This window comes from Chionomys nivalis, chromosome 22, assembly GCF_950005125.1.
Source record: "Chionomys nivalis chromosome 22, mChiNiv1.1, whole genome shotgun sequence".
Lineage (NCBI taxonomy): Eukaryota > Metazoa > Chordata > Mammalia > Rodentia > Cricetidae > Chionomys > Chionomys nivalis.
Genome location: NC_080107.1, coordinates 11909085 through 11936823, shown reverse-complemented (window position 1 = coordinate 11936823; position 27739 = coordinate 11909085). Strand labels below are relative to the sequence as shown.

The following is a 27739-nucleotide window of genomic DNA, read 5'->3' as shown; positions in this document are numbered from 1 at the left end:
GTCAGAGCAGCATCATTTTAGTGTGACCTCCAGGGAAGGAGGAAGCATGAAGCCCTTTCACCGATAATAAATAGACTTTTTCTTCACTGACAGAAATGAAAGGGGAAGATAGGTCAATGGAGCCCATTGCAGAGGGTGCATCCGCCCACTTCAGCATCCTTTGGAGTTCTCCTGTGTAGACTACATTTAGAGGCTTACTTTATAAAAACCCATGTTTGTTTATTTGCAGCCTAACAAGTGTTCACGGAGCTTATTGTCTGCATCTGAAGGCACTAGGTCACCTTTTCCTTAGTTTTGTGCTTTAGTTAGTGCTTGAGTATCCAAGTGAAGAAGAATGAGAAGCATATTCTCATAATGTGAAGCCAATCATAGCCTTTGCAACTACTTACAAAAATTAGATAATTTGTTTTTTTAATGTCATTACAATTAATTTCATGACATTAAATTTCATTCCCATGTTGTAGAAATTCTAGAGGCAAGACGACAAAACATTAAATAAGATTTTTATAATGAGAACACTTTGTGTTTAACCACATCCATTGCTTTAATTCAGCACCCCTCAAACTGAGCCAGATGGTTACCATTTAACAATTACTTAAGGGACTCAGAATCTTATTTCATGGTAGCGTGTTTGCCTCACATTATGGAACACTGAGTTCAAGCCCCAGCACTGCAATTTTTTTTAATTGTAATTATCTGAGGAAAAAAAAGTTCGCCATGAAACACATTTTTACTCTCACAGCTGGCAGGTAACACGTAAATTCAGAAGGTGGGCGGCATGGTCGGTGCGGGAGGAGCGTGAGTGAGAACTGGCCTTCAGTCCTACAGCCTGCCTTTTACTTACATGGTTAATCCTGCCCCTTTAAAAGGCGGCTTCATTTTGCGTTGTTTTTCTCTAGTCTAGCTATCTTCTTACTGTCAAGTTTACACTGAGTTATGGTACTGTTTCTGAATCAAGGTGCTTAGCTGCCTTAAAGCACCTACTGTGAATGAAATTGACTAAGACCACGTGACCTCAAGTCAATTCCCTTCTCTGCAGGCAGGCAGCTTCCAGAAGGCAGAGTGCTGCCCACAGGCACACACTTACTTTCTGCCTTTTCCTCTTAAAAGTTTTAACTTTTGAAGATAGCATTGTTTTTTTTTATTATTATTATTATTATCTGCCTCTTCGGTGTGGATTTTTGTTGTTGCATTTTTGTTTTTTTAGTTACAAAAAGGATTTAAAGTATAAAGAAATCCAAAAAGGCTGGCTAACCTACCCAGCAGTTTACAGTTTTTGGAAGCCAAGGTCCCAGAAAGTTAGTTGATGAACCTGAGTCTGCAGTGAGAGAAACTCTGGGGTTAGAAGCGGAGCAGCCTTGCTGCTCGACTGCGGTGAGAAGCCGCCTCCTTCCTACATTCCACTTCATATGTGGAGGGATTTCTCACCGATTGCTTCTTGGTTTAATGAACCAGATATTAATGTTGATTAGTGTTTATAATGCACAGAAACTTGTTATATGTGAGCAACTTATGATCTTTTGTTGTATGATCTTATTATCTAGAATCCACACTTCCCACGTGTAGACTAAATTTGTGGGTCTTCTAGTTAATAATTTAGTATTAGCCTTATCTAAAATGGAGTTATAAAAAGCTTCAAAGTCAATTATTTAATGAATTAACATTAACCTTTAATATGTGAGAGTATAAATAGAGCTGGACATTATGTCATGTGTTCTTAATTTTGAATTGAAGAATTTAAATCTGAATAAAACTATGACCCAGGCAAAAAAGTAATATTTAATGAGATCACAGATAACTGGATTACTAATAATACCAATTCAGCCAAAATAAAATCCAAATTTTCTATTTAAGAAAAGTTATGTTGAGAGGGCTAGAGAGATGTGGTTAAGAGCACTAGCTGCTCTTCTGAGGACCTGAGTTTGACTTTTAGCATTCCAGCTGCCCCGTGAGCCCAGCTGTCTAGCTCCAGTCCCAGCAGGATCCGACACTCTCTTCTGTCCTCCACAGGTCCTGCACAAATGTGCTATACAGACGTACATGCAGGCAAAACAATCATACACACAAACCAAAATATTTTTTTCCTCCCAACATATCTAAATTCAAAATACTTGTTATTAAGATGTCAGCTCCATTTCCCTTGTTGAAATCTAAATTATTAAGCAAATAGAAGTGATCCTATTCAAACAGCAAGAAAGACAGGAAGACAGGGTTTCTCTGTGTAGCCATTGCTCTCCTTGAACTCACTCTATATAGATTAGGTCGGCCTAACACTCAGAGATCCATCTGCTTCTGCCTCCCAAGTGTTGGAACTAGAGGTGTGTGTCGCCACCACCCAGGAAGAAGGAATGAATCTTATCAGTACATTGATACAACTTTGTTTCATTGCAGGTTGTTTTAAATAATCATTTGATTTGAAGGTGTAAGAAGACAGATGTATAGGGGGCAGGCAAGATGGCTCAGTGTGTAAAGATACTTGCTGCCTACTTTGATCCCTAGGACCCACATGGTAGACTTAACTCCCACAAGTTATTCTCTGGCATCCTCATGGGCACCGTGGCACACACGGACCCAGGCATGGACCTGCCCACACTAAATAAATAATAAGTAAATAAATAAATCTTAAGGTTATTTAGAAAATATTACGGGAAAATTGCTCCTGTCTAGTCTGAATTTTTAAATTATTAGAGAATCCCCACTGCTGGTAAATGTTTACAGCATTATTCATTAGTTGAATTTTTATAAGCTGGATCATTTTTATGAGCAACAGATTCCCTGATTTAAGTTAGCAATTCATCATAAGATATTAAATCATCTTAAAAGGATATATGTCAGTATAATAATGCTAACAATGAACTGGTTGCCAACAATTATATTTCCGAAACAGCAATGCACTAGCTTTATATTGAAAACTATAAGTGATGGATTTATGCCGGGCAGTGGTGGCGCACGCCTTTAATCCCAGCACTCGGGGGGCAGAGGCAGGCGAATCTCTGTGAGTTCGAGACCAGCCTGGTCTACAAGAGCTAGTTCCAGGACAGCCTCCAAAACCACAGAGAAACCCTGTCTCGGGGCGGGGGGGGGGGAGAAAAAAAAAGTGATGGATTTATAAGTTGCAGTTTGTTTATTATGGATATTCTAAGATCTTGCATACTACTATCTAAATGTGGTTATTATAGAATTATTCAAAAAAATACTTATGGCTTCTCAAACATTTCTGAAGTATGAATGGCATGTAAATGAGAGCCCTATTCAGAAAACACCTTCCTTGAGTTTAACAGAAGCACCCATTTCACAGATGATTTAACTGATTAACCCACTGCTTTGCTGATTATTCTAGCAACCAGAACTTCACTCCTTGGTGTTGTCTCTAGGTGCAGTTTAATTTACAGAACAGTTTTCTTTCCATCTCTCCAAAATGCCTCACAATTTTGGTGTTAACTCACAGTAAAAATTTAGTGGTTCATTAAACCTAGCTTTAGCATGCGTTGACAGATGTGTCATTTTGAAAGTAACTGCTATCTCTCTGCACTTTTTACTGCTCAGTCTGTAACCTTAGCTTCTCTGTCAGGGAAAGCATGGAGTTAACCACTTAGCATGTAGTCATGAATATTCATCAGCAAGTTGATGTAGCCTGGCAGTCTTCCTGTTCACGTACAGTCTTCCAGTTTTAAGTATGTTATAGCTTACCACATAACAGGGAGTGCCTTGAGACCATCTTTACAGTGTGGTATTAGATCTAGGGCCATGTTAGTGGTCCTGTGATAGCTATGGCTGTAGAAGTTCATAGTTAAGAAGGGCATATTGGCTCCAGAGGAACATTCACATATATATGTGATTAGGAAATGCTTTATAACAAGAATAATTCCCTTTGTAGTATATTTTAAGCAGCCTATTGTTTGTTTTTATATTATTGGAAAATTAGTTTAATGACCTTTCTGAAGCTTAAGTACTAATTATAGTATTTAAATCCATATTTAATCATTGTAGAAAAGGATGTGTGTTCATTGATTCTAAAATAAAATTCCAAGAGACGTGTTTACAGAATTGCTGCTAATCATCCAGCTACAGTGTGGTTTAGCAAATGCTATGTACAGACAGACAGACCAGGAGCTAACGTACTTGATCTGTATTTGATACTTCAGAAGGAAAGAGTGTCTGTAAACAAGAGCCTTTCTGTTAAATATGCAAATTAGAAGGTCATTTAGCACTACAATTCTGACTCTGTGCATTAGGGCAGGAATTTGACACCTGACTTTAGAACTGGTACTTCGAAGTGGTATAATAGAGCAGAGATGTAGGCAGGAGCCCGCAATTTATAATCCACCTTGCTTGAGAATGACTTGTCCAGGGTGACTCAAAGTGTACATCCTTAATTTTAGAATTTACATACAGTGAACCCGCGAGTTAACAGAATTGATTAGGAAAGCTGAAAGTGTTAGCAAAAATCGAGGTACATTCTTTCCTCACACTAAATGTAGAAAAGAAAGAAAGAAACCCGCAGCACTATAAGAGCAACACCCATACTAAATTTTTCATGACAATATGATCTCCTGTTATTCTAGAAGTCAGCTTATATGTAAATGTAATTAAATTATTTCATCAGTATCCCTGCAGATTCTCTTATGGCAGAGTCACATCCTAATGTTGGAACAGTAAGGGTAGAGTCACCATCAGACACACTGTTTTCAGATTAATAATCCTTTGTGTATGAGAATTCATCTAAGAAGGAGTAGTGTCTTTCTGTTTCTCTATGTGATTATTTTGCCCAAAAAAAGCTTTCATTTTTTTAAGTAGCACAAAAGCTGTAATTGGCATGCTTTGTAAGGAAGTGTCCATGTGCAGGAGAGTGGCGATCACTAGGAATTCTTCTACGTGTTCTTTCCCCTTTGCGCCACCGCCTCCTCAGCAGGGTCACTGAGATCACTAGCTTTTCTTGAAATGGCCATTTTCACTGGCAGGTGCATTATACCCTGTATTTTCAGATTGTTTTTCCATTCTGAATGTTTGGCAGGTTGATTGCTCTGGCTGCATTGACGGAGAAAGGGCTGACAAATGCGGTTGGGCTGGCTGAAAAGACAGTGATTACTGTTTTCCTTTGTGGCTGATTGAGGCCCTTGAAAGGAAAAATTTTAACCTTCACCATTTGGTTCAAAAGTATGAGCATATATTGAAATCACTCGTGCCATTTATCCCAGTTCTGTAAACTTGTCAGACGTAAAAATCGCTCAATTTCAAGTAATGTAGGATTGGCATACGTCATTATCATTCTGATTAAGTTGGAGGTTGTATCATTGTGTGCGTTACACAGTGTCATTTAAAGCTTTCTGTGCACAGGTACAGTTATATTTTTATTGCTTATACTATAGAGTTGGAAAGATTTTCTTAGCTCTCTAAATCTAACACTGTGTGTGGTTTGGCAGCTGGTGTGGCCTACAAGCTGCATTTTGTTTGCAGGGTAAAGGCTTGTCTGTAGCCTCCTGGAGTGTGGGTAATTGCACAGGCTCACCATTGGGGAGAGACACGGGATTGGAAGCAGTCAAGCGGAAGAATGTTATGCCATCCCCTTGCCACCTTGCAGCAGAAAGACACAATCCCAGCAGTGCCATCTGGTTGCTGCTATCTAGTCAGCTGGCCTGACTGCTGGGACTGGGACTTGGCAGCTGGTTCCCATCCTTCGACCGTTCTTTTGTGTCGGTTGTGTGCGTATGTGTCTTAGATCATTCTGTGCATGGGTCAGGGAAATGACTATAACAGACAAGGAAAGTCCCTTTATTGAATAGGCTTTCATTACTTGAGACGCACTCTGTTGCAGATGCCTGCTGCCATTCCCTAATAGACAGCTAAGATGTGCTTAGGCAGTAAAAATACATTTTTTTTCTTCATGAAATCTACCTTGGTTTGTAGCTAAAAGAGATGGTAGACAGGGTTATATGTACTATAACATTTTAAAATAAACTATTTTAAGCTATATGCTGGTTTGGGGATTTATGAGATTTGGTACTTTTTTTAAAAGTCTTACAAGCATTATATATTTCTGAATATTTTTTCAAATTAAAGAAAACTGTTTTAAGTACTATCGCCACATCATACAGTGATAGATAATGAGACTTTCATTTAAAATGACAGAATAGAAAATGTGATCTCAAAGCTATTATCTTTAAAATCTGCCTCTCAGATAGCAACCTGAGAGTTAATGTAAGCATCTTTATGTCCTAGGAAGACCCATCAGACACTGATGGTTTCAGCTCACAAGTAAGCAGCCAAGCTCTGTGGGCCGTTTCAGACGTTTGATTTTCTTCATTCTGCAGCATTAATGTGTCAGCATGCTCTACAGAACTATAGGAGTCACATGTTGTTCTGACTAGAATAGTAATGCGTGTAAGCTTTTAAAGACTTCACGAGGAATCCATCCTACTTACAGACCTCGCTCATGTTTTATGTAGTTACAGAATTTAGGATAACTCTTGATGAGGTACCACTGGTATCTCTAAAAATCTAGAGTTTCCATTTCATTCGTTAAGTTGGTGCTGGTAAAATTCCCATGGTTTGTAAAGGGTCTTGACAGCGGTCTGTTTCATCTTAGGGGCTTGTGAGGCTTCTGAGATACTGCCTCAGAATCAATCGCCGGCTGTTTGTATTAAGCTAATCTTTGTTATTGTTCCATCCTTGTTCAGATGAGGAGGAGGAAGATGACGTAACAACTCCTAAACCTCCTGTTGAGCCTGAAGAAGAGAAAGCCTTAACAAAAGACGAAGAGAGTGATAGCACAGGTACCCTAACGTAGTTAAAGCTTTGGTTCTCTGCTGATTCCTCTTAAAACTTTTTTTACTGTTTATGAGCTAAAGTAGAATCAAACGCCTTGCATCACAGAGGCGAGTCTCATTTAAAAAGAATGGGTGGCATTTCTTGATCCAAACTGTAATTGACAGGGTTTGGTTGGCCTAAAACCATACTTTAAAAAAAAATGTTTTTTTTCCAGCTCCCCCTCATGAACTAACAGAAGAAGAAAAGCAACAAATTTTACACTCAGAGGAATTTCTAAGTTTCTTTGACCATTCTACAAGAATTGTAGAAAGAGCCCTTTCTGAGCAGATTAACATCTTCTTTGACTACAGTGGGAGAGATTTGGAAGACAAAGAAGGGTAATGTTTAATCCCTAAGAGCATTGCTGCCACAGTCTTAAAGTATGTTATTATGAAGAGTGACACGCTATAACATTGTCTGGGGGGGGGGGGGGGCTGATATCTTTCTACAGAGAGATTCAAGCAGGTGCTAAGCTATCATTAAATCGACAGTTTTTTGATGAGCGTTGGTCAAAGCATCGGGTTGTTAGCTGTTTGGATTGGTCATCCCAGGTAAAGTATAGCAAAACTCACTTTTTAATTCTAATTAGCATATAGTTTTAATTTAGAACTTTTGTAATTAAGTCAGTATGTACCATTTAAAAGAAATAATAGTGGGTGATGGTTCTAATGTTATCATCATCACCTTAATTTGTGTACATTGAAAGGAAGAATTGGGACTGCTTTGAGATTTAAAATTCAGGGCTTTATGCCCAAATCCAATTTTGCTAATTTAATTACCCACTGAACACTTATATAAAATTTAAACATTTTAATGAACTGTTTTAACATTTAAAAATTTTAAATAATCAACTGTGCTAACTTAAACTTGGACTAATATCTTGGTGAGACTAACTATAATGATAATTTTCAGAACAATCTGATAATAGGTAAGAGCATAATAGTTCTTATTATTCTTCAACTTCGTTATCTATTTGATTCTTGTGAACAGTATCCAGAGTTGCTTGTGGCTTCCTATAATAACAATGAAGAGGCTCCGCATGAGCCTGATGGTGTGGCCCTTGTGTGGAATATGAAGTACAAAAAGACTACCCCGGAGTATGTGTTCCACTGCCAGGTAAGATGGCCTTTGAGCCGTCTCCCCACGTTTAAGAATTCATTCATGAATGTAGACATCTGCCTTTTTTCTTCTCTTGTCAACATGATGATTTCATTGGATTGGCATTTACCAAACCACTCCATATTTGCAAACAGATGTCAGCAGAAAGCTGAACACTCTCAGTTCAACATGGGCTGCCTTTTCTAGCTTTCCTAATGCCTCTTACCACATTAAATCACACCTAAGGGCCTTTGCAGTTGCGACTTCCTTTATTGTGACTGACCGTATAAAGGAATCTTTTGGAAGCTGTCTTTCCCACAGGGAGTTTCTCAAGAACTTATTGCTGAATGTATAATTAGACATGGCCCACCGACTCACTTAGACATGGCCTGAGGAGTTGCAACTCTATAGTTTTAAGTAAAAACATGTGGTTGAAGTAGGAAGCAGATGTAGATTTTTTTTTAAGTGGATTTAGCAAAAGATTAGAATTTGTGACTCTTTCTGGTTGTATATATTAAAATCTTAATAGTGTCCTAATCCAAAGTAAACACTCTGAACCCAAACTAGCATGTTCTTTACTGTCATATTACAGTCAGAGGCCGTCCCAGCCAGCTTTCCTTTCAGAACTGTAGTTGAAGCAAGTTTTGTTTTGTTTGATAACTCTGTAAACATGTAAACATCATATTTGACTTTTGAACACAAAATATTCTTTTTTTTATTTCTTACAAAATTAAAATTGAATGGATTGTTTTAAAAACTTCTAATACCTTAAGCAGTAGAGAGGGAAATATTTTAAATACTATATTTGTTTTTCTAATTTGTCAGATTTTTCCCACTTAAATCTTTTTGTTTGTTTGGTTTGTTTTTTGTTTTGTCTTGTTTTGTTTTGAGACAGGGTTTCTCTAGCTATCCTAGAACTCTGTAGACCAAGCTGGCTTCATACTCAGAGATCTGCCTACCTCTGTCTCCTGAGTGCTGGGAGTCATGCCTGGCTCCCATTTAAATCTTAAATACAAAAATTCTACTTCTTTGCAGTCAGCTGTAATGTCTGCTACATTTGCAAAATTTCATCCGAATCTTGTCGTTGGTGGTACATATTCAGGCCAAATTGTGCTTTGGGATAACCGCAGCAATAAAAGAACTCCCGTGCAGAGAACTCCGCTGTCAGCTGCTGCACACACAGTAAGTAAGGAGTTATTCCATTCGACTTTTGTGCGCCCTCACTACTGACCATGTAATAGTCTCCAGCAACATGGGTTCCGAACATGCTTCCTTATATGTGGGGGTGCATATGTCAGGAAGTCATTTTTTGTTAATTGTTGGAATAGCAACCCATTTCACATTAAAACGAATCCCAGGGCTGAGGCTATAACTCAGTGATGGAGTGCTGTCCCAGCAATGCTCAAGGTCTTGGGTTCAGCTCCCAGTAACAACAAAACAAAAGTTGTCAGGTTGCAAAACTGTTTTGATAAGAAATGGAATGTCTGTAATTATACTTATCTTTCCTGGGTTTTTGTTTGCTTGTTTTGAAGTAACCTCTGAAACCCTGTTTCACATTTTTAGCACCCTGTCTACTGTGTGAATGTTGTTGGAACACAAAATGCCCATAACCTGATTAGCATCTCTACCGATGGGAAAATTTGCTCCTGGAGCTTGGATATGCTCTCCCACCCGCAGGTGGGTTCGACTTAGCAACGTGGAGTTTTCGAGTAAATGTTAAGTTTTTAACTGTATATAACCCCAGTTTTATTTATAACATTTTCATCATTTATAGCTATTTTTATATTATACAGATTATAAACCTGAACGTGTGTTGATAGTTTGAATATATTTTATCAAGCCTTTTTCATTTAGCTGAGGTAGGTTTATAGTCATAGTATGTTAAAGCAATAACTTACAAACCAATTAAAAGTAGAAGCTTTTTTTTTGAAGAATTGAAATTAAAGCTTTACAAAATAATTTATTTTCTTACTTTTTTCTATGTAGGATAGCATGGAGTTGGTTCATAAACAGTCAAAGGCAGTAGCTGTGACATCTATGTCCTTCCCTGTTGGAGATGTCAACAACTTTGTTGTGGGCAGTGAGGAAGGTTCTGTATATACAGCGTGCCGCCATGGCAGGTAAACACAGCAGGAATTCACCGTTATTCGAAACTTTTCTCTTGATTCATCTCACTAAAGCAACTTGCTTCTTATTTAAGTAGAATCCTGTCCTAGACTTGTGACATTAAATTCAGGCCCCTAAAACCTAAGTTTGTTTAACAGGAGTAATTTGGGTTCATGTGTTTTGGATTGTGTGGATTGCGGTACATTGTAGGCATTTGAGTGTGCATGCACTCACAGAAGCTGCTGGTAGGAGGCGTTCAGCAATCAGAAACACAGTGTGCATATACCACAGTTGGCCTTCAGTTTTGTAACTGTGACTGTCACCTGTTTTCTGTTTGCTTTAGTGCAGGCCTACTGATAGTAGAGTGACGGCACCACGTGTGTTAACTAATTGTGCACCAGCCGTTTAGTCTGTTTGAACTTGTCTAGCTGTTCTTTAAAACCACTGAGCATCTGGACCTCATTCCCAGTATAGATCACCTTCACCTCAAAGCTTATCTTTTGCACAGCATCTCTGTGTCCTTATTCTACCAGCACGCATACTGGACTTTTGAGTTCTCTTGTCAACAGCATGGTGTTTATGGCTCCAAAATGTCCCCACTAGTTCAGTAGTGATATCAAATCTGAATCCAATAATATTTGGCATAAGTTATGCAGATGAACTATGAACATAGAATTGTGTTTGAAGTTAAGTCAAGATCTGGTATATAAACCCACAGTAAGATACAGTGACTGGGTGTGATGGGGCACACATTTAGTCTCAACACTCTGGAGGCAAAGGAAGGTGGATCTCTGTGTGTGAAGCTAACCTGGCCTACGTAAGTTCCAGAGCAGCTCAGGTTACATAGTGAGACCCTGTCTTTAAAAAAATAAAAAAATAAAAATGATCAGAAAATATGTGGTATACTTACAAGAGAGTTCCCTAACATTTTCACTTTTATGAACTAGCAAAGCTGGAATCAGTGAGATGTTTGAGGGACATCAGGGACCCATCACTGGAATCCACTGTCATGCGGCTGTTGGAGCAGTAGACTTCTCACATCTGTTTGTCACCTCGTCATTTGACTGGACAGTAAAACTTTGGACAACTAAGGTATCTGAAATACTGCTTTCTGTGTATTCGGCCAGTTTCCTGACACAAGGTGGTGCTCTAATACTGTAGGGAAGACTCGGGTCTTGGCTCTTAAATGTCTTAGAACTGTATCTCAGTACAGAGAGCATGGGAAGAAGTTACACGGTGTGCGAGTGCGCTGATATTAGGGTGTCCACAAATAGGGGACCTCACAAAACTGAAGATCAGTCTTCCTGCCACTTTAGACTTTTCAGGCACACATCTGTTTGCTCTGAATTGAGTTGGGGAGAAGTCCCTGGGTGTCTCCCATACTCCCTCATATAATCTCATCCAGCCTCACACAAAAGCTATGCATTTGCTCTGTGGAGAGCTATGAGCCTTAATTCAGGACTGCAGTGGCTCACAGAGCTGATGGGAAATATAGAAAACACAGAGACTAGTTGCAGTTAAGTCCTGTACAGTAAGGCTACACAATAAACTTGAGTCGTTAGAAAGCATTGTGAAGGCATGTGTGTGTTTTCTTATTCTCGTATAACTAATGTTGTTTACTGGGGCTTAGTAAACCAGCTACTTGACCACTTAATGATGATAATGCTTTCCAGTCCTCCAGTGGTTCCTGTAGACAGGGCTTACGGAACATGACCTCCTGATAGATATAGACTTGGTCGTTTTGCTTGGCCTTATTTTATAATTAAACTTAACTTGCTTGCTTTCTAGTTTTTCTGCAGGATCATAGTGCTGTCTAGTAAAAACTGCACGTTCAGTGTGTCCGAGTCTACGGAAGCTCCACACTAAGCTTTATCTTTCCTGTCCATCTACTTTATCTTAATGTTGACGCTTTGAATCCTTCACCATGGAACAAAGTTTAGACTTGCTGTGGTTCTTGGCGTTCTCTGAGGAAATCTCTGTGCCCTTTACTGTGGTGAGCTCCTGTTTATGTAATTCTGGCCTAGTGTCCAGAGCATACTCACAGAGTTCGCTCTTGTCCTGTCTCAGGGCCCCTTCCAATCTCACATGAAATGATTTAAAGACAGCCTTGCAAAGCTTCCCTTAAACTGAGCATTTCCAGCTTTGGCACTAACAGACACAACAATAGCACTTCCCTGAAGTCAGATGAAGGGAACGTCTAGAGTGCTTGACTCAGTGTCCAGCATGTTAACAGGCGTGACTCCAATGGGGTCAGAGCCTAAATACATCTAATCAGGTGTCCCTTTCACCCTTGGATCACACACTGCACACAGTGAGAGAAAGAAGTTCTCATGGCCACAACCTACCGCTCTGCCTATGTGAGAAAACACATAACCTGCTGCTAAAACAAAGCAAGAACCAGAATGACAAAGATAAAACCTACTGTTTCCATGTAGGTCTCATATATCCATGTAAGTTGTAAGATTTCTGGGTGTGCTCTCTCATGTACTAGACCTATTAGAGTCCAGAGAAATATTGTATTGTTGCTGTGTTCTTGGCCGGCTTCTTTCCTTTTTTGGCTATTGAAATAGTCTTCATTTGGTGACTGACTGAATGATTTTTAGATGCCAGATTTTCAGTGTGCTAGCTTCCTTTCTGCTTGAAATTTGAATGTATACGAACAGGATTTGAGAAAGAAGAGCTCGTCTTGCCTCTTGGAGAACAAACTTCCCTGTGATAGCAGACTAACAGGCATTTGCTTTTGTCGTTCTACACAGATCTTCGTTAATAGTTCATAGTTTTGTTTCTGTATTATTGTTTCAACATAGATGTTGCTTTTATTTACTTGTTTTTCTGTGTGTGATGTATGTATTGTGTATGTGTGTGAGTGCTGGTGTGCTGTGCCACTGCACACAAGTACATGTCAGAGGACATCTTCAATTACTGGCTCTCTCCTGCCACTGTGCAGGATAGGGGATGGCACCCAGGTCGTCAGACCTGCGCTCAGGCACCTCTGTCCAGCCAGCCATCTCCCCTGTCCCAGAAGAGATTTGACTGAGAACGATAGGCAGACATAGCTCTTTGCCTTGTTAATTAGGTTGTTTTATTGTTTCTTTTATTCATTCTCAAATATGATATATACCTCTCCCTGCCTCTAACACCCTTCCTAGTGCATGGGCCTGCACAGAATAGTATGTTTTCTATCATATATGAGCAAGAACCCCTAAAATGTTACCAGAAGAATTGCCTTGGCCTAGGTTGTGTTACATAATTTAGTGATAGTACACTTGTCTACTGTGCACGAAATCCTAGGCTCAGTCCACAGCTATGGAAGATAAAAAGATTAAGAATTATTACCATTTAGTCTACCCTTTCTGCACACAATTCTGTTCTCTGAAGGGTCAAACAGCAATAGTCTGGTAGGTAAATTTAAATATATGGCCAGCCTTGACTGAGTCAGATTTGAACTTACCCTTCCTAGTTCCATTGTTGGTGTGTATCTCCCCTTCTAAATAACCTGATTGAGGCCCTGTCTGTGCTGGGATAGTGAGGAGTAGACATACATGTTCATGAACAATGAATGCTAATGAATAGCAGGCAGTGTCTTAAAACCACTTTAAAAACATTATTCCGATTCCATTTTAAGCTTTTTTTTTGTTTGTTTTGTTTTTCGAGACAGTTTTGTCTTTGTGTAGCTCTGGCTATCCTAGAATTCATTCTGTAGACCAGGCCGCTTTGAACTCAAAGAGATCTGCCTGCCGCTGCCTCCAGAGTGCTGGGATCAAAGGCAAATACCACCACTGCCTGGCCCATTTTAAGCTTTTAGTTTTAAATATTTTGGATTAATTTATTTATTTTATGTGTGTAGTGTGTTGCCGGTCTGTATGTCTATGGCCCACATATGCCCAGTGCCTGCGGGAGCCAGAAGAAGGCATAAGATTACCTGGTTGTGAGCTACCATACGAATGCTGGCAGTTAAACCTGGGTCCTCTTCAAGAGGATGTACTATTATAAACCACAGAGTCCTCTCTTAAGGCCCCCATTTTAAGCATTTGTGTGGAGGGGTTATTGCTGCCGAGACAGGATTTCTCTGTAACCACTCTGGCTGTCCTAAAGCTCACTCTGTAGGCCAGGTTGGCCTCAAACTCACAGAGATCCACCTGCCTCTGCTCCCCAAGTGCTGGGATTAAAGGTGTGCACCACCACACCCAGCTCACCACTTTAAGCTTTTAAAACCAGTTGCTGCTGGGCGGTGGTGGCACACGCCTTTAATCCCAGCACTTGGGAGGCAGAGGCAGGCGGATCTCTGTGAGTTCGAGACCAGCCTGGTCTACAAGAGCTAGTTCCAGGACAGGCTCCAAAACCACAGAGAAACCCTGTCTCGAAAAACAAAAAAACAACAACAACAAAAAAAAAACAACCAGAGGGGAGGGAGTGGGAATTTGGATTGGTATTTTTTTTAAAGTAATAAAATAAAAAAAAAAAAAAAAAAAAAAAAAACAAAAAACAACCAGTTGCTGACATTCATGCACTGAACAGATTTCAAGTCCTGCGTCTCTGCCTCTCGTTTTTAAGTGCTCTCCTGCCCTAGGAACTGAGCCCTGTAAACGGGAAGGATGAATCATTAGGTGTGCTGTGTCTCTGTCCACTAAGATGTGGTTCTGCCCTGGGATCAAAACAAGATTCCTCCTCTGTCTCTCTTTGTGTAAGTCCTATAAATGTGGCGTGCAGAAACCTCAGTATGGCACTGCCTCAAATATGCTTCAAATACTTTAGTCTTCAGCGTAGAAGTCTCTAATCTTAGCTTGGTTGGAAAATTTAATACCTAGCCCCATGGTTCCGTTTATCAGATTGCTTTGATTGTCTTTGACTTAAGCCATTTGCATTATAAAAAAAAAACCCCCACATATTGATGAACTTTTTGTTGTTTTTGATTTTTGAGAAAAGATCTCTCTACTTAGTCCTGGCTGTCATGGAATTCACAAGGTATCCAAGCTAGCCTCAAACTCACAGAGATCTGCCTGTCTCTCCCTCCTAAGTGCTGGAATTAAAGGCATGAACCACCATGCCCAGCTCTTTCATATTGGTGAAATTTAGCCAAGATGTTGCTTTTAAAATATTTAGAAGACACTATTAAAATCTCAAAACACCAAATTTGAAAGTTCACAATAGAAATGCATTAGTGGGTCTGGAAGACATCAGGGAGAATGAATGACCAGTGGCAGTTTCTTGGGGTGGCCTGAACGATGGCAATTTCAGCTCTAACATGGTAATTAGATGAATGTTCAAGCACATCTTAATATACCTGTCATAGGTTATTCTTAAAAATATATTTACAGGAGATGGTATTTTAATGTATGCATAATGTATTGTAGTCTCAGAACCATATTTACTACGAGATAGCAGAGTTAGGATTGTTAGTAGGGTCATACCTTAAAATAGTTTTTAGATTTTCATAATCCATTTGCTACTTGAACTTTTCATAATCCAGTGTTTCAGTGCCCATCTTTAATCTGGCAGCATGATTGCTTAACTCTCAGCAGCACTAGCATTAAGGAGGGTTACGAGAGCCTACCAGTGCTTGGAAAAAGAAGTGTTTACGTAGCAGACAAGTTAAAATGAAAAGATGCTTTGAAATTAAGGGCATGTCTGAGGGAAGGCTAACTGATGGTCTACCCAAGTCCCACCTGGTAGCGCTTACCTCTGTGACTTGCTGCAGGCCCGTGTCTAGCCTCCTCTGCATATTTGAAAGTCAATTTTGTCAGCTACTGAAATTGATTAGACAGGGGAATGCCGACTGTAACTAACAGGCTCCTAAGACACTGGTACATTGGAGAATGTCAATTTGTTAATTTACAGTCAGAAACTTAACTGCCAGAAGGCCCAAATCCTCCTGCTGGCCTGACCAGCTCATTGTTCCCTGTAGACTACCCACATGGGAAGCCAAATTATAATCAGAAGATCCCTTGGGGAACAAGGACTTAGAACAAAAGAAGTTCTAGCATTTGAATATTCAGTGGCATCAAGCTAAGATAGCTTGATTCATTCATCTTCAAGTAAAGATAGCCTTGCCATGGGGTAGTTGATTCTCACAGTCTGTTGTCTGAGGCTACTTCTCTTATGACCAGTGTTGAAATGGTGCTCTCTTCATTTGCTTTGTAAGACTTGGTCTTTCGTTACTTTTCATAGATATACTCTGCAAAATTATCTTTAGTCAGGTAATATGGGAAGTTATTTTTGACCTTGTAATGATTTTTGTATGTGTGCGTGTGTATGCATGTGGGTATGTATGCATGAACAGTGAGTCAGACGCATTGGATTCCCTGGGGCAGGGGTGACAGGCAGTTTGCTGGACATGGGTGTTGTCCTCTGAGAACAGTATGTGCTTTTAATCTCTGAGCCATCTCTCCAACCATGTAATGATTTCTTGTCAAAGGAAATTTGTTTATTTCTCTCATCATTTAAATTGAGGTCATAGTTCTTTCCAGTTCACTGTTAATCCTGGTCTATTTACTGCAGAGACTCCTGTTACTAATCTAGAACTTAACAATTACCCCAGCTTTGAAAAAAAGAAAATCTGTATTGGAGTCTTATCACACGGCAGCCTAAAGTAACAGAAATTTGTCCCCACAGTTTAGGGGTGTGGGTGGGCTGCTGACCCCAGGCGGGCCCGGGAGTTTGTTCTGTACTTGTCTCCTAGCATCTGCTGACTGTCAGGAGTGCTTGGTGTTCTTTGGCCTGTAGCTTTGTCCCTCCAGTCTCTGCCTTTGTCGTCACCACGTGACCTTCTGAACTGTTTGCTTCATTAGGTCTCTGCTCCAAATTTCCTCTTTTAAGAACACAAGTCACAAGAGATGTGGGGCCCACTGTAGAACAGTATAACCTGTTTAACGTGGTTACATTTACAAGGACTAGTAGATATGAATTTTAGGGCGGCGCCATTCAGCCCACCATAGACCTTGAGCTTAGGAAAGGCTGTGTGGCCTGTCCCTGGACCATGCAATGTTCACTGTCACAGCAGAACCAAATGCTTGTTCTTTTTATTCAGATGTCTGTTCTTGTTTGTTTTGTTTTCACAGAAGCCCTTTGTCTTGATTTCTTCTTGGCAAATGTTTTTGCAGGTCGTTTATGAGTAAGAGTAAGAGACCTTCTCATTCTTGGTCATGCGCCTGAGTAGCTTTTTAGACTTTAAAGTGCTCTCTGATATCCAGACCTGTGAGACCAGAGCCCGAGAGACCCACACACTGCACTGGAAACTCTCTAGGTGGCCACTGCATGCAGCCAGCTTCAGAGCCACCAATGCGAAGCCTTTGTTTTATAAACAAGGAAACAGGCTTAGGGGAATGAGTGACTTCTCTCAGAGCCTTGAAGCTGGTTGCTGACTGGACTGAGACACCGGCTGGGTCTCCAGCTCTCCTGCTGCCTCAGTGCCAGTAAGACACAAGTGCTCTTCAAAGTCTGGGAAGACAGCACTTTCAAAGATATTTTAACAGGCCCACTTGGGATTTTAATTTGCAGTATTACATACTAAATTACTGTACTATGAAGCATTATTTGATGTTAAATATGTGCATTTTCTCTGTGGGGTAAAACTCTGGCTAATCCTTAGATAACTCTGGTTTTTAAAATTAAACTAGAAAAGAGTTTTAAAATGTCACATTTTTAAATTGAAGGACATTTTGCTTTTTTTCCACATAATTTTTAAAATTGTGGTCTTTTCAACTGGGCAGTAGTGGCATATGCCTTTAATCCTAGTACTTGGGAGGCAGATTCTGAGTTTGAGGCCAGCCTGGTCTACAGAGTGAATCTAAGATAGCCAGAACTACACAGAGAAACCCTGGCTCAAAAAAAAAAAAAAAAAAAAAAAAAATTTAAAAAATGAAATAAAATTGTGATATTTTACTCAAACTGTGTAACAATCCACTAAGTAAGTTAAATGCTTGATCTGACCGATTCCTGAGACAATTAGCAATCTTATTATCATATATGTTTTAATCTAATTTGCATATTGCTTTAATAGTTTGTAGTTTATAAAAGGAGTAGGTTCTCATTCTGGCCTGCTGAGCACCGTGATGTGGGTTTCATGTTGCTGAGTCTAGCTGGAGATCGTTTCTTTTTCAGTCATGTAAATAAAACATAGTTTATGTGTCCGTTCTGCTGATGGTGTGTGTGTTACTTCAGTTCTGCTAGGAGCACAGTTAGAGTTGTCTTTCTCCCTTGTGGTTTTTTTAGGTAGAGTCTTGCTGTGTAGCCCAGGCTGGCCTCAAACATAGGATCTTCCCAAGAACTGGGATTACAGGTGTGCACCACCATGCCAGGTCATTGTTGTCTTGTGCTGGCCATGAACAGTTCTGTTGAGCATATGCCTAGCCTGGAATGGCTTGGTCAGAGGACGTGCATATGTATTCAGAGCAGATAGTGAGTCCAGGTGAGTCTGCCAGTTCCTAATCCACCGTAGCAGTGTGTAGAGGTCCGATTGCTCTGCATCCTTGTCTGCACTTAAGAGTTTCCTGATGTTTTTCCTTTTACTCTTCAGTGCGTGAGTGACTTTCCTGGGTGCTTTCATTTGTCGTTGTGATTAAGCACCCTTCCATGAGCACCATTCCCAACCCATGCTGTGAAACGTTCACTCTCTTGCCCTTTCTTGCAGTACTGGGCTTGAACTCAGAGTCTGGTGCATGCCAGGCAATTGTTCTACCCTTGAGCTGTGTCCAGCACTTAGGCCATCACTCTTCTTGTTTCCTTCAGTGCTGAGATTGAATCTAGTGCCTCCAGAATGCAAGGCAAGTGTTCTGTCACTGAGCTACTCCCCCAGTCCCAAACCCAGTCCCCAACACACACATTTTTATTGAATATATGAATATGATTGGTTTGAGGTTTTTTGTTGTTCTTGTTTTGAGACAGTTTCTCTGTATAGCCTTGGCTGTCCTGGAACTAATGCTATAGACTATGGTCCAGGCAGACTTTGAACTTACAGAGATAGATCCACCTGCCTCTGCCTCCCAGTGCTGAAATTAAAGGCGTGTGCCACCACTGCCCGGCATGGATATGGTTGTTAACAGCTTTGTTTTAGGTTTTTGATGATAACCCTTAAAACTGCCTGGAAATGCGATGTTTGAAGTAATACTGTCACCTCAGTAGTCAAAGGCTTTAGGATCTTTGGCATGCTAGAAATACCACTGACGTGTACCCCTGGAGTGGCTTTTTATAGCTTAGCCGGTGATTGTGTGCCCGTTCCAGGCTGGGCAAGCTGGATCCTTACTCTTATAACAGTGCCTTTAAAAGAGGGGGGAAAATCCTCTTCTCTGTTTGGTTTTGTTTGTTTGTTTTAGTTGAAAACAAACATTTTGGGCTACTACAGTAATCATGCTATTGACACTAACCGTCATATCTTAAAATTTTAAACTCACACTTTAAAACATTTTTGAGCTGGCAGGATGGCTTAGCAGGTGCTTTCCTTGCTTCCCACTAAGGCTGACAACCTGGGTTCAGGCCCCGAGACCCACAGAGGAGATAGAGAGCTGCCTCCCACATGGTGTCTTCCAGCCTCCACACTCACACTCAAGTCTGTCAGTTTCAAGTGTGTGTGCAGCGCAGGCGACAGCATGAGACCGAGCTTGAGCCATCAGCACCTGTGGTGTTCTTTACACATGGGGAGACGCCGAACTCCCCTAGTTTCTGCTGTTCTCGGGCTGCTCATCATGGTACCAAGTGAGCGTCTGTGCCGCAGTTGTCAGTCACTTCTTCCACGCAGATGCTAGGGCCGTGCAGGTCTTGTGGTTGGGAGAGCTTGACTCCCCCTGCTTACAGCTGGAGTCTGTTTCCTTCTGCTGGAGACGGTGTGTGAGGGTTTGCTTTCTCTGTCCTGTGTCCTTCTCTGCATCTGCGGGGAGATTTCCAGGTGATCCAAGAAGTGCAGCAGCGGGGCTGTCATCTTCCCGCAGCCGCCCACTGACAGGTGCTTTGAAGCATATTCTGTTCCTCTCTTAAAAACAGTAAGACCGCTACAAGCTAAAAGGAACTGCAACCCAATACTTGGCTCTTAGTGTATACTGCCAGGTGACTCTGTAGTGGCACAAACCACGGGACCACTTCCAGGCTGGGTTGGTGTGAAGCTGTTCGCCCACAGCATGCTGTGTCTCAGCGATCAGTAGTTAAGGGTTTCTGTGCGTGTCGATGCTGACAGTGCTAAGAATTAGTTTTTCTTTTTCAGAATAACAAGCCCTTGTACGCGTTTGAAGATAACTCAGACTATGTTTATGATGTTATGTGGTCACCCACCCACCCAGCCCTGTTTGCCTGTGTGGACGGCATGGGGAGACTGGATCTGTGGAATCTCAACAATGACACAGAGGTGAGCAGGGAAATAACAGAAAATCAGAGATTTATTGAATAATTTGTGAAATTTCTTTTATCCTGAAGAATGTAAAAGTGCTCTGTGATTGTAGCTTCATCACAAAGAAACTGAGTAAGCTTTGTACCCACACAACAAACAGCACGCTGTGTGGAGCTGAGGGAGGAGCGGCACCGCCATGAGCTCGGGGCATTCTCTACTTCTGAAAAGCAGCATCGTGTCTGCTGTCCAGGAGATGGATGGCCACGGGGCTTTGTGTACGCTTTCATTCTTAGGCTAGACAAAGATAGCTACAGATTGTAGAGTATGTTAACCGTAATTCTGAATTTCCCGTTAGCCTTGAAAGGGTTTTGTATCACCCATAAATGCTAGTGCTCGCCTGACTTGTTGGAAAGAAAGGAAATAGATTTGGATGACCTTTTTCCATGAAGGGTTAAGATTAACTTAAAGTGAATATGGAGGTGGGCATGGTGGCCCATACAGGTAAACCCAGCACTTGGGAGGCAGAGGCAAGGGTATCACGAGTTAGAGGCCACAATGTGGCAAGACCCTGCCTCAAAAATGCAAGGTCCAAAGCCCAGTGGTGGTAGCTCCAGCACTCGGGAGAGAGAGGCAGGTGGATTTCTGTGAGTTGAGGCCAGGTTGGTCTACAGAGAGAGTTCTAGAAGAGCCAGGGCTACACAGAGAAACCTTGTCTGGGGGTGGGTGGGAATCCTAAGGTCTTGGCATGTAAGTCAGAGGTAAAACATTTGCTTAGCATGGGCAAGACCCTGGGTCTAATTCCCAGCACCATAAATGATAATGATAGTGTAGAAACCACCCTATTTCCTAATTGCTATACCAAATTTGGCAATGCAGTATAACTCTGTGAGTTATCCTTAGCCAGTTGATAAAGGCTTAAAATGTTCTTAGGTCCTTATATTGGTTACAGGTCACTGGTTAGCAGAAGTGATGCTACCAGCTGTCAGTAGTGGTTGTGGAGATGAGCCCTCTCGTTTCGTCTGATTGCTGGTAGCATCTTTCTAGATCCCTGTAAGTCAGGTGCTTGGTTATACAAAGATGAGGAAAGGAGAAATATGTTGGAAATGCAAGAATTTTAATTCTGTTATCTACTGGTTCTGTGCTTTTGAGGGGGGGATCATTCAAATACTGCTAGGAAAAAAGTGTAAGCTGTATAATTAAATTTTGATTGTACATTTTCTAGAATGGTACCAATTTGTTTATGTGTTTGTTTGTTTGTTTGTTTGTTTGGCAAGCTCAATACATAATCCTGGTACTTATTATGTAAGCCAGGCTGGTTTTGAACTCACAGAGGTCTACATGCTTCTACCCTCCACACCCACCTCAGGTATGGGGATTAAAGGCATGCACTACTGTGCGCTACCCAAGTTTGCTTTCTTAGTTTAGATTTTGCACCAAAGGTTTATGACTAATTGAGTGTGGGCCTGCTGCCCTTGTTGCTGTTATCTCCTCCCTTCTTTGGGACGGGACTTGGGAAGGCTTATCGTACAAGGGTATGCGCTGATTCCTGGAGCTGCTGTCCATCAGATCATCTGGTTTTCCGCTGCAGCGGTAATTCCTGCCCTCTAAAACTGAACTGTGATCTGTTTATGAGGGAGTTGGGAATATTTTCCTTTAAATGTTTTAAAATGGGTTTTAGTCTCATATTTTTAAACAGCTTGACTACTTAAAGTTAAATACAAAACCCCTTCACTGATGAGATATTTGCAGCCGTGTGAGAATTTCTTAGATAAGACTGGGTATCTCCCCAACTCCTCTTCAAGGGTTGAAGTTAATGTCATCATAATAAATCTCTGAACAGAGGGAAGGTGGGGAAATGCTTTTGTTGTTGTTATTTGGTTGATTTGGGATTTGGGGGTTTGGCTTTGTTCTTCAACCCTGGGTTTCTCCGTGTAGCCCTGTCTGTCCTGGAACTCGCTCTGTAGACCTTGAACACAGAGATCCACCTGCCTCTGCCTCCCAAGTGCTGGGGTTATCTTTTATCTACGAACATCTGCTTTTTAAAAACACAAATTGGAGAAGAATTGCTGTTCTTTGTGTTTAGAAACTTTGATGAAACTTTTAACTGTGCTGTATTTTAAATAACTTAGGTACCTACTGCCAGCATCTCTGTGGAAGGAAACCCTGCTCTTAACCGTGTGAGATGGACTCACTCCGGAAGAGAGATTGCCGTGGGCGATTCTGAAGGACAGATTGTCATCTATGATGTGGGAGAGGTATGGGGCCTATAATTTTGACATTGATGTTGTGGTAGCTAAGTTTGTCATGGGCCTCATGCGTTGTATAGTTTGCGTGGTTGTGCACTTCACCACAGAGACAGCTCCTGGGACCGTCTCTACCTGAGTGTCTTGAGTCCACATGTAGCAGACAGGAAGGTGGTGCTGTGGGACACATACCGCGCTTCCAGATTCCTGCTCTTCCAGAAAGTCCTTAGACGGAAAAGGAGACATGGAGTTTTATAGAATTGATGTTGAGATAAAATTCATAGATCTGTTTGAGCCAGAGAGTAGAAATCAAAGATGCTATTTTTTGATAGGTTTTTTCCCCAAAAAATATTTAATGTGTTTATGTATGCCTGTGTATATGTATGCGTACTGTGTGCATGCAAGAGCCTGGGGTGGGGATGGGCCTCAGAAAAGGGCATTGGATCCCCTGGAACTGGAGTTACAGGGTGCTGTGAATCACCTTGTGTGTGCTGGAACCAAATGCTGGTCCTCTGGAAAAGCAGCTAGTGCTCTTAGCTGTTGAGCCATCTCTCCAGCCCCTTTCCATAGTTCTTCAGTAACTGAGACGGAGTTCAGCAGGAGGAGGCGAGTTCATTGTCACTGTGCTTGACTAGGCACAGCACCCAGGGACACAGTGCTCAGGACTGAGTTCTTCCTTTTTAGTTCTGACCAGAGCCTTCTAGACCTTTTCTTCATTAATATTCCCCATCTTGTCCTGATACTTTGTGGCTACAGCAGGCAGATCCTCAGATCCTGGAGCTGAGAGATTGGATCATTTATAGCACAGTCAGACAGTGTGCACAGATGTTCTGTGTCTGCCTTGACTGATAGGTCGCTGCACACTCCTGTTGAAGAGCTGTGGTTTGTCAAGCTCAGCAGTGATTGGGAAGTAGTTTTAACTAAGTTAATGTCAGTGGTCACACGTGGCTGGTAACTGCCCTATTAGATACTGTAGATGGTGAAGCGAGTTTGTTCACTGATGGCATTGTCACGGCAGTGTTAGTCTCTGTGGTAAAAAAGCAGCTGTAGGGAAGTTTGGATTGCCTCTGGGAGGCAACAGCACCATACACTTCATTTTCTTCTTTGCTCTTGATTCAACACTGCTAAGTAGCAACAACTCCTCACAAAGGAGTTAAAGCCTCAAGGCAGAGTACCTTACATTCCCAAAAACCCTGTGTTCAGGAGGCTGACTCGAGAGAATCACGGATTGGAGGCACCCTGGGCTACACAGAGAAATCCTCACTCAGAGAAGAAAACAAGAAAGTTACTTCCGTGCTAGTCATAGTGCAAGAAATACGCTGCAGACTTTGGGGGGTCCTCTCCACCAGCAGGGTCAGAGGCGCAGGAAGTCTGCTGACAGAGCACCGCTGTTGCCACCCTTGCACTGTGGTGGGAACAGCACACTCGTGTCTGAGCTGTCACGACATGCTTTACAAACACTGTCTTCTGTTTAGAAATGTTGTACGCTGTTTTAGAGTCTCTGTGACTATGGAAAGGCCCTTAGGTCAGTTATTAATTTTTAATGGGAAAGTTATTTGAAAACAGAGTACTAGTAGATAAGATGATTTTTTTTTTTTTATTTTGTTGCTCAGCAAACATTGTCTTTCTTTTAACAGCAGATCGCTGTTCCCCGCAATGATGAATGGGCAAGATTTGGCCGAACACTTGCAGAAATTAACGCAAATCGAGCTGATGCAGAGGAGGAGGCAGCTGCTCGAATCCCTGCCTAGCCCTGAACAGTGGACTGTATGCAACCTTAGCAGATGTGGCAAAGATGATGAAGTAGATCCTAAACTATTTGCATGCTTCTGATTAAATGAGTATTAAAAGGAAACTCCCTGGATGAACTGGGTTCACTACAGGAAGCAAAGCTTACAGTGCCCCTTTTATATTCATTTTGTTTGGATTGGTGTTGTTTTTAATACTGCTGACAACTTTACAGAATGCAGCCTTTTCTGGATTCTAACACATAGCTATATATTGTTAATTATTCTTATGGGTTCTTTTCAACTTGTAATACTATATATAATTATTACTAAAGCACAGACTAGATAAGTTCTGCATATCTCTAAATAACCATGATTCCTTATTATGCAGTACAGTACACAGTTCCTCGTGCGTAATGTTCTCACTGCCTTCACTGTGTGGGAACATTACCCTTTCTCCCAGCATGCATTCACCTACCTGTTCCAAGTTTCATTTGATGCCCTTTTCCTTCTCTATAGTTCTATGGTAGTTATCTATAAATAAAAACAAATATGTGTTAACTTTTCAAATTTTCATTTTTACTTGAAATTTGAAATTTTCTCTCACAATTTTTTTTGTTAAATTTTTAAAAGTTCTTAATGCAAACAGCCAGCTTAACTCCCATGTGGCCTTAAATACACACCATACAGGGATAATGTAGCTCTTCCTAGTCACTGTGGACCAGTGTTGGGTAACTTGTCAGTGGAAACTCTCTTTTTGGTTAGCTTTTGCCTGGCTCTGTTACTTTCCTTCCATCTGTTAAATGCTCAGTTTTTCATTTGCACTGATTGTGACACTCTGCATGTAAGCTCTTTGACAGTAAGCCATGTTGGAGAGACGCTTGCCCGTGGATGCAGCAGCCACGAAGGCGCTGTGCTCAAAGCCCACACTCTGCCCTTAAATTCTCAGCTTACAAATATGCAAGGCAGATTACAAATGTCTGCATGGTGCAGGAGTCACCTGTGTCGGGACAAGGGAAGGCTAGTTGTCCTTTCTCTTGGTCCTTACCTTTAGATCCTTCTGAACTAAAAGATTAGAATTAGAATTTGAACTTTTGAATTTTGGTTAAATAATAAGGATTTATTGAGAGAGATTTATCCATAACAGAACTTGTACATAGCAGCAGTTCTCCATAACAGAACTTCTTCATTCGTAGTACTCTGTGGCCTAAGGAATTATTGGCCAGAAGTGCTAGACCCAAACTGTAGTTCTAGCTTTGACATCTGTGAGAAGTGAGATGTTAGCCAAACCTGAGCCTTATTCTTATGTTTTTGAATTATCAGTTACATTTTTCTAAGTTGCCTCCCCACTCTAAAATTGGTAACCTTAATTGTATCAGTTACCTCTCCACTTTAGAATGTTTGTTCTCATGAGTTGACCCCCAACTCTTATTTGCCTGTTACATACCGAAGAAGCCTCTCAAGCCATTTTATGGTGGTAATGTCTGAGTTCAGTGTCAGCGGAGCCCACTGTTATTCTGTAGGGTTCATATGCTCAGAGGTGCTGTGTTCCTGTTGTTAGTTTGTAAGAATGACTGGAAAAAAGGAAATACAAATGTTAAAATATAAGTTAAATGGGTTGGAAATTGACATGGCAAATCAAGTGGTCACTGGTCTCAAGTTGTTCTTTTATAAAAGAAAACAAAGGGTCTGGAGAGTTGACTTATCGGTTAAGTACACTGTCTGCTCTTCCAGAGGACCTGAGTTCACTTCCCAGCACCCACGCGGCAGCTCACAATCATCTGTAACTTCAGTTCCTAGGGATATAATACTCTCTTCTGGCCTCTGTGGGCACAAGGCACGCATGTGATACACAAACATATATTCAGGCAAAATTACCTATACATATAAGATTCTTTTAATTAAAAAGACAGTTGACAAGTATTTATAAAACACTTATTGCCAATGAGTTTTTGCTTTAGGAGACTAATTTCTCTCCCACTCCACAAAAAAAAACTTAATGTAGACCTTGCTCATTTAACCTTACTGTGCATTTTTACAAACATAAACATTGGCTGTAAGACATTATCTTTGGAGTCTAATAATTTTTTTTTTTTTTTTTTTTTTTTTTTTTTTTTTTTTTTTGGTTTTTCGAGACAGGGTTTCTCTGTGGTTTTGGAGCCTGTCCTGGCACTAGCTCTTGTAGACCAGGCTGGTCTCGAACTCACAGAGATCCGCCTGCCTCTGCCTCCCAAGTGCTGGGATTAAAGGCGTGCGCCACCACCGCCCGGCTGGAGTCTAATAATTTTGAGAATAAGTTTCACTCTGTGTCAGCAGTTCTGAGGCTCTTGTAACTGGCGACAGATGAGATTAAATTGGTTGGGGCGGGGAATCATACATTTTTTACTTGTAGGTGTGAAAGACCTTTGTAATTTTGAAAAATACCTTGTGACATTAATTGTAGCTCACTTATGATCAATTTTACTGTTTTCTAGACGGGAAACAAGTCACATCTTTCTGGCTGAATTCCTGGATTTTTGTTGTTTCTCAGCTTTTGAATGGGAAGTTAAAGATCATCACCCTTATTTGTGTTAAGAAAGCCTACTCAGTTTTAAAGACATTAATTAACTTGGAATAAATCTCGGAGATCATTTTTAGTATCATCCAAGTCAAATATTCACCAGTAGAAGCTTTTTTCCTTTGCAGAGAAAGTGCGGCAAGGCTGTGTAGAAAATGTGTCTGTAATGGCACTGAGAACGGTGTCATAGGGACGAGCAACTTAGAGTGGAGGAGGAAGCGCTGAGGCGGAAGCAGTGGCAGGGGCGACTTGTCCCAGTCTTTGAATGGTTTCCTTTGTGCTCCCCTCCCCCAGATAGACCACTTACCCATGCAGAGACTCCATAAGTCTGTGGGGCACATCGCTTTCCCTCTTTCTCTCTCTTGGACAATTGAAATGGTTTTTCACAGTCCGGTGTTTCGGTGTTGGCACTGAAGTGATTTCCTAACTGGAAGAGCTGCATAATTAGATCCGTGTTGGACTGGAGCTCAGTTCCACTCCCGCTGCACACTACCCCTGGGCCTCCAAGGTGTGGGTGCACACTTCTTGAGCAGAGGGCCAGGGCTTAAAAATCAGCAGCACTGGTGCTTTTGTTGCCGGTTACAGAGTTCCGGTTGAGGTGGGTTTTGTTTTTGTTTTGATCCTAGCTACGTAACTTTAAGAAAAGTCCTTACTTTGAGCTGTCACTTTGCTGGGGAAAATACTCCCAAGTAGAACCCTGTATCTGACTCATAAAGAATATAAATAAATAAAATTTCTAAAAGGTTAAAAATACTGGCAAGATGACACAACAGTTAAAGACACTTAGCACCAAGCCTGACCTGAGCGTGATCGCCAGGGCCACGTAGGAGAGAGCCTGCTCCTACAAGTTGTCCTTTTACATGCATATGTGTGCGTGCACACACAA

At 41.1% G+C, this 27739-nt stretch overlaps 1 protein-coding gene across 8 annotated transcripts in view; it reads left to right on the top strand.

Annotated features, from left to right (window-relative positions):
- Positions 1-24872, top strand: part of Dync1i2 (dynein cytoplasmic 1 intermediate chain 2) — a 51774-nt gene extending 26902 nt beyond the window's left edge. For all 8 annotated transcript variants that reach the window (XM_057754644.1, XM_057754645.1, XM_057754643.1 and 5 more), the window contains 11 exons: positions 6678-6773; positions 6983-7145; positions 7259-7358; positions 7798-7923; positions 8941-9087; positions 9469-9582; positions 9892-10025; positions 10959-11103; positions 20204-20344; positions 22456-22581; positions 24207-24872. In XM_057754644.1, the coding sequence (XP_057610627.1) occupies positions 6678-6773; positions 6983-7145; positions 7259-7358; positions 7798-7923; positions 8941-9087; positions 9469-9582; positions 9892-10025; positions 10959-11103; positions 20204-20344; positions 22456-22581; positions 24207-24320 (1406 nt within the window). In that variant the 3' untranslated portion in view covers positions 24321-24872. The remainder of the gene's footprint in view (positions 1-6677; positions 6774-6982; positions 7146-7258; positions 7359-7797; positions 7924-8940; positions 9088-9468; positions 9583-9891; positions 10026-10958; positions 11104-20203; positions 20345-22455; positions 22582-24206) is intronic.
- Positions 24873-27739: the final 2867 nt, after the last annotated feature.